Source organism: Fulmarus glacialis, unplaced genomic scaffold, assembly GCF_000690835.1.
Source record: "Fulmarus glacialis isolate BGI_N327 unplaced genomic scaffold, ASM69083v1 scaffold24841, whole genome shotgun sequence".
Lineage (NCBI taxonomy): Eukaryota > Metazoa > Chordata > Aves > Procellariiformes > Procellariidae > Fulmarus > Fulmarus glacialis.
Genome location: NW_009191240.1, coordinates 100,988 through 107,936, shown reverse-complemented (window position 1 = coordinate 107,936; position 6,949 = coordinate 100,988). Strand labels below are relative to the sequence as shown.

The window sequence follows — 6,949 nt, the reverse complement described above, 5'->3', positions numbered from 1 at the left end:
TCACTTCAGGTGCACAGCAAAGCACAGAATGTAGTGTGAGCTAATTTACTTTGACAGAGTAAATTGGCTCACAACAGACTCTACTGTGTAATGCCACAGTTGTATCACCTCTGGTTACCTGTATACACTACTGAAGTTCATTCAAGTCTGTATTTTGCATTGATGTTTAGTGTTGTTTCACTTTTTCATGACTTGTTTTTACTTGTTTTCATTATTTGTTCTTAAGATTTGTAATAGCATTTTACAATTTTTATTGTTTTTTTTCCCCAAAGATCTTCAGTCTTGATCTTGGAGGTATATCTGCTATTGTACTGAATGGCTATGATGCAGTAAAAGAATGCCTTGTTCATCAAAGCGAAATTTTTGCAGATAGACCGTCTCTTCCCTTGTTTAAGAAGCTGACAAACATGGGAGGTGAGTGCTAATGTCTTTAATATAAAAATGTAGTTTTTGTCCAATAGATGGGTTTGTGATCACATGAAACATTTGCTTTAGCCGTTTTCTCTACTTCTTTATCTTCTTTCATAAAATACTTGATGCTTCTTTAAAGATATTGTTTGGAAAGGATTGTCACTCTTGGACTATGTTCCATAGCCAGATGTGTGTAATTTTTTTGTCTCGTTTTTTGTCTTGTTAAATAATTTTATTATCTCATGGGGGAAAAATAAAGCCTTGCATAAAATACTGTGTCAAAATATTTTTTCAGGCTTACTGAACAGTAAATATGGCAGAGGATGGACAGAACATCGCAAATTAGCTGTAAATACCTTTCGAATTTTTGGATATGGTCAAAGGTCCTTTGAACACAAAATTTCACAAGAATCTATGTTTCTTCTTGATGCCATTGATACATACAAAGGCAGACCATTTGATATTAAACACTTGATAACAAATGCTGTTTCAAACATTACTAATTTGATTATTTTTGGAGAACGTTTTACATACGAAGATACTGAATTTCAGCACATGATTGAGATTTTTAGTGAAAATATTGAATTAGCTGCTAGTGCTTCTGTATTTTTATATAATGCTTTTCCTTGGATTGGTATTTTGCCATTTGGGAAACACCAGCAGCTGTTTAAAAATGCAGCTGAAGTCTATGACTTTCTTCATGAGCTTATTGAACGTGTCTCTGAAAATAGGAAGCCTCAGTCACCTCGACATTTTGTAGATGCATATTTAGATGAGATGGATGGCAATGAAAATGATCCAGAATCTACATATTCAAGAGAAAACTTAATTTTCTCTGTTGGAGAACTCATCATAGCTGGGACAGAAACCACAACAAATGTTTTAAGATGGGCACTGTTATTTATGGCTCTTTATCCAAACATTCAAGGTAAGAACTTTGACATTTTGAGGAACTGATACACTTTCCTATTGGAAATTTAAAATGCTTTTTCAAAGTGGTGCAGTGATCCATAATCGTAACCAAAAAGGAAGGTTTGTATATATGATTCTATTGTATCATTTACCAAATATACTATGGACAGATGTGAAAAGCTTATTTTATATGCAGATGAAGAAGATATCAAAAGTCAAGTATAATGATAAAGTTTTAGCATATTATTTTGTGAATACATTTTTATGAAGCTTTAATATTTCTAATATATTTAAGTTTAGTGTTGTGATGCATAATATTGGTTGGCAGATGTACTAATCTATGTAGCTAATAAATAATAAACAAATAAAATTAAATATGAAATGGATAAATTAAAAATGTAAAAACATCAGCAAAAATGTAAATTAGGTTGTGGTTAACAGTTTAGGTAAAATTTCTTTTTATTCTTAAGTGCCTCAATTCACGAGAGACTTACGTATTATAGACGTATATATTTATACTTTTGGAAGAACAAAGATAGCATTTAAAAATAAAAATATGTTACGGTCATTCTGAAGTAAGACAGCAATAGAAGTTTGAATGTCAGACAAGACATTTTGTGCAGAAGTTTGGATTTTAGAAGTGAACAGTCATGTTTCTTGTTTCACTGCCTCCACTTTGCTTTTCCTATCAAAACCTTAGCAGTGCTTAGTTCAACTAGGGACTTTCAGTATTCGGAGAAAGAGCAGCCTAGATAACTTGTAAAGTTACTACTGATACTTTGACCAAAGAATATTGCTCTAACATCAATTTCACCATTATCATCATTTCAGAATGGGGATAACAACACTACCTGTAGCTATAAGGCTCCTGAAATCTGAAGTTCTGCATAGGAACCAGATCTCTTTATGTGTGAAAGATTACATTTTCTTCTTATGGTAGTAGGTGCATGACTCTATAACTTCTGATTTTCTCAGCTAGAGTAATTTTTTATTTAAGTTAGGTGGACAAAAAGCAATTATTATTTTAAAATCAGAGATCAAATTTTATATTTACATTTAAGGTAAATACAGCTTTACTTGAAAAAAATGAAAATTAAAATTGATGATAATGTATGTCAAGGCCTGACATGCTATAAACAGTGAAAATCATTCAGATTAAATAAAGAATTTAATGTCAAAGCTCTTTTGTTGCTGCTATTATAATTTTTTTAAGTCCCATATTCACTGAGCTGGTTAAAATATCTGGCGAAGCAAGCAGAACCAAAGTTCGCTCAAATATCTCCTGAGAGCCACAACTTCTTACATATTTTCTTATTTTCATTTACTGAACTGTTTTAGTTAGTTGATTAATTAATTGAACATGAGAAAATTGATTAAAGATTAAAAAATAGGAAAACTTTCTTCTAGCCTAGGATTAAAAGCAAGATCTAACAGGATTTGAGTTGTTAATTTTAAAAACTTTGAGGGACATACTTAAAAGAAATGTGTAGCTTCAGCTCACTAAGTACAGCTAATAACTTAAAGCTTAAAACTGCGATTGCTATTTTTAACCAGTCAGCACACTTCAGATGATTTAAAACAAATTTTTTAAAAATTTGTTTAAAGAAATTAAATGTTGCTTTTATGCTTCTGAGTTCCACTGATTCATCTATGTGCTTTACACAGTATAATAAGAAAATCTACCAAAAAAAGAAAAACATTTAATAAAATGAAACAAATAGAGTCTGATTTTTTAAGTTTTAGCATGCATATATACATTGTCCATATTTTAGTTAAAAATATATTAAGTGCCATAATTAGTCAATAGGATATATTTATGCTTTATATTATATAAAAAGCCTAAATGCAAAAAGGTCCACTTAAATCAAAGTTTCTGATCCGTGTGTCCTGGCTCACAAACAATATTCATATCTTAAAACAAGAACATCTTTATTCCTTCTCTATTAAGATCTGACCAAGATACTGGTTTTAAATAAAGATCAAGAAAACTTTGTAGTTTTGTGTCTCCTTTGCATTGGCTGATTTTGTAGAGACCACTCACCTAAAATAATTTTCTGATCTCAGATCTTGTGATATAATGAGTTTCTGAATTTGGATTCAAAATCAATTCATCTGGATAAAAATAAAAATTACTGTTACCTTCAATTTATTTAGACTTTCTCTGTCCAAGTATTACAATATACACCGATATACCACTACATCACAGAATGTACTTTCACTAAGCTGCTTTTCACCTCTTTATTTTGATGTGAAACATTGTCACTTCAGGTTGAAAAACCTGGTGATTCTGGTAGAATTTTTCTGCCATTGCCCAGATTTTCATTATTGGTTCCACATGAATTGTAAAAGTCCAACTTTGTTTTAGTTAGGAGCTGTCTGGCAGTTTCAACAAAGAAAGTGTATCAGGAAAAAGAAGAGGTAATTTGAATGCCTTTGAGATTATTTAAATAACCTGTGAACTTAATTTTAAAAACAGCTTAAAAAAAACCAGTGATTGAATTTGTTCCTTTTCAGTTAAATTCAGACTCCTGTCCCTCTTAACTCTCAGTGTGTTGTATCAGGCATTTTCAGTTTAAGAGTGAATGATTTTACATTGTGACAACTCTATAGAATCATAGCAGAATCAGACAAGGGAAAGTTCAAGTAGCTGATTTCAGTGTTATCTGTGTTCACTCAAGTATTTAATGTACTTTACCTTTGCAGTCTTTTGCTTGTTTCTTTAGTTGTGAAGAACTCCAGAAATAAAAATACACACAAGCAAAGTATGTTAAAACACAATTCTACTGAGAATAATTACTTTTGAAATGAAGATTACTGGTATATATGCTAGTAATAATTCCTACTAGCAGGATAAGGACTATACAGTCTAAATTTAAAAGCTTATAAGCTACTATATTTTATATAAGATATTTCATGTTTCAGTATCCTTTCAAAAGTATATATTTTTTATCTTAAATTAAAAAATAAAGGCTATTGCACAGTAAACATCAGCTTTTATTCCTGTTCCTAACAGGGCAAGTTCAAAAAGAAATCGATTTAGTCATCGGCCCAAACAAAATGCCTGCCTTAGAAGAGAAATGCAAAATGCCATACACTGAGGCTGTTCTACATGAAGTTCTAAGATTCTGTAATATAGTTCCACTAGGTATTTTTCATGCAACTTCCAAAGATACTGTTGTGCGTGGTTACTCTATTCCTGAAGGCACTACAGTCATTACAAACCTCTACTCCGTTCATTTTGATGAAAAATACTGGAGCAATCCAGAAGTGTTTTTTCCTGAGAGATTTTTGGACAGCAGCGGGCAGTTTGTCAAGAAAGATGCATTTATTCCTTTTTCACTAGGTAAGAGTGATTCCTTCCACTGTTCCTTTTCATAAATCTAGAGATGTAGAACATATAAGTGATGGCAATAAATCAGGAATGAACAGAATGATATAAAATATCCATAGTTCTGATGAAACAGCTATTTTAAAGATATTCAATATAATGTACTCTGGACATAACACATTTTAGCACATCTTTTATATAGATGAGCTCATTATTATATCTAAACAGAAAAGACAGCACAATATCTTGTTATCTGAGGAGTCTATACATTTCATATCATTGCAGTACATAAGTGTTATTAATTTCACAATTAATAGTCATTTGCTGCTAAAGTCATTACATACAGGTGATTTATACAACCAGCTTTCAAATTTCAGCACTTAGATCAGCACCAGAAATTGCAGATTTTATTCAGAACTAGCTTGGAGGTTGGCATGTAGCACTGTATTCTGTCCTGAGGAAATATTCTGGCGGTCCAAAATCATTATGGATTTGTCTTTTGATGCCTATAAGAGTGGATAATTTACCTTCCATATGATTATCAACCTAAAAAATTAGGTGTTCCGTATAAGCTAACTGCCAGGGTTACCTCTGCAGTCCATAGAAAGACATAGCTTTGTGTAGAGTGTGACTTAGTTTACTTACCTGGAATACTCTTTCTCCAAAAACTAGAAGGAGACAAGACAAGACAATTCCCTTGGAATAGATGCATGACATCTAAATGCCCGAAGTTAGATTTGATGAAGTCCACCTTTATTGTGTATTCTATTGTGTTTCTTTTTGCCTGTTTGACCTTACCAGTTTCAGATGTTGTTATCCATTCATCTGTGTCTTCCACAACCATATTTACTCCCTGTAACTAGTCATACATGGAATGGGAGCTAATATTTAAAGGCATTGTCTGGACCTGTTTCATATCTTTCTACTTACCAAGTTACAGTAATTGCCAGGTAATAATGACTGGCAGTAGATGTAATTAAGAAATAGTAGGGGACAAAGGCTGAAATTCATGGTATCATTTTTTTTGAAACATTTTCTGTCTAGATTGGCACTTCAAGACAAGATAAAGTAGCTAATAGCTTATCTAAATAAATTTGACAGAATTAGTTACAATGGCATTTGTGTAGTGAGAGGAACAAATTCTTTAAAATTGGTTTCTTGCTGTAAATTATCACCTATCCTCTGTTACAGAATACTACCACCAAATTCATACAGCTCCTCTTAGAACACAGAACTGACCATTCTTATTCATAATAAGAGTGAAAATTGTAATTGAACACATTTAAAGTATTTTCAAAACCTTTTCAATCCAGGAAGAAGACATTGTCTTGGAGAACAACTAGCTCGAATGGAAATGTTTTTATTTTTCACTTCATTACTACAACGATTTCACCTGTGTTTTCCTCATGGCGTGATTCCAGATCTCAAACCAAGATTAGGCATGACATTACAACCACAGCCATACCTCATCTGTGCGGAAAGACGGTGAAGAGAAGGGTCTAGATTGTCAGGTGGAGCACAATGCTCCAAGTTGCAGCTGAGGACCCACTTTGCCTTCTACTTCTAAATGTTTTCATGTCAGAAGAACAAAAATTTGAAGGACTTGCAGATAATTTCTGACTATTTATGCACAAGTTAATAGTTTCTTCTTACTTGGTTTTCACAAAAAAACCCACATCTTTTGTTTAAAGTTGATGTTTTCACTCCAGAAGTCTGTTTTGAATCTAACTTCTGATTCAGCTTTTAAATATTTAATTACTTAGCAAGCCATTTTACTTTGAAAGGATATTTTTATAAGCATGGAGAATATGGCTCAAGATGTTTATACTGTGATTCATCCGTGGAAATCTCATTTACATTATTCCAGCTAAGCTGTTCTCTATAATTCTCCATTAAATTTACATAGCTAAAAAGGTTTTAAAGGTATCTATTTAAATTTCTATAACTCAGAATAAACTATGTTTTCCAGCCTTGACAAACAAATTGTCCATTAAAGCATTTTAATCCTTCCTTCTCCTTGCCCTGTCTTCCCAGTTGGTCATAATTTTCTAGTGAATCAGATAACTGTGTGAATTCACTTTTAAGATCTTTTATGCTTGCTTCTCATTTAGTAACATATACAAAGTGTTCAATTGTTGCCATACTCCTGACAATTACAGCAATCTTTTCTGCCAGTTTATTGCATTTCCAGACACATGTCCTCCATTGCCTCCCAACACAAAGCATTATGTAATGATTAATCTCTGCCTAAGTAGTCTGGAAAAAAACAGGGTTTGTGTTACCAGAGTCACATGCAAC

The 6,949-nt window shown here is 32.3% G+C and overlaps 1 protein-coding gene across 1 annotated transcript; it reads left to right on the top strand.

The window, feature by feature from the left end:
• Positions 1 to 226: 226 nt before the first annotated feature.
• Positions 227 to 6,140, top strand: LOC104083213 (vitamin D 25-hydroxylase; the record flags this gene model as incomplete). The annotated part of the gene is made up of 4 exons (XM_009586621.1): positions 227 to 414; positions 707 to 1,339; positions 4,337 to 4,666; positions 5,965 to 6,140. Coding segments are annotated over 4 exons (1,327 nt in total), but the record flags the coding sequence as incomplete, so codon positions are not given.
• Positions 6,141 to 6,949: the final 809 nt, after the last annotated feature.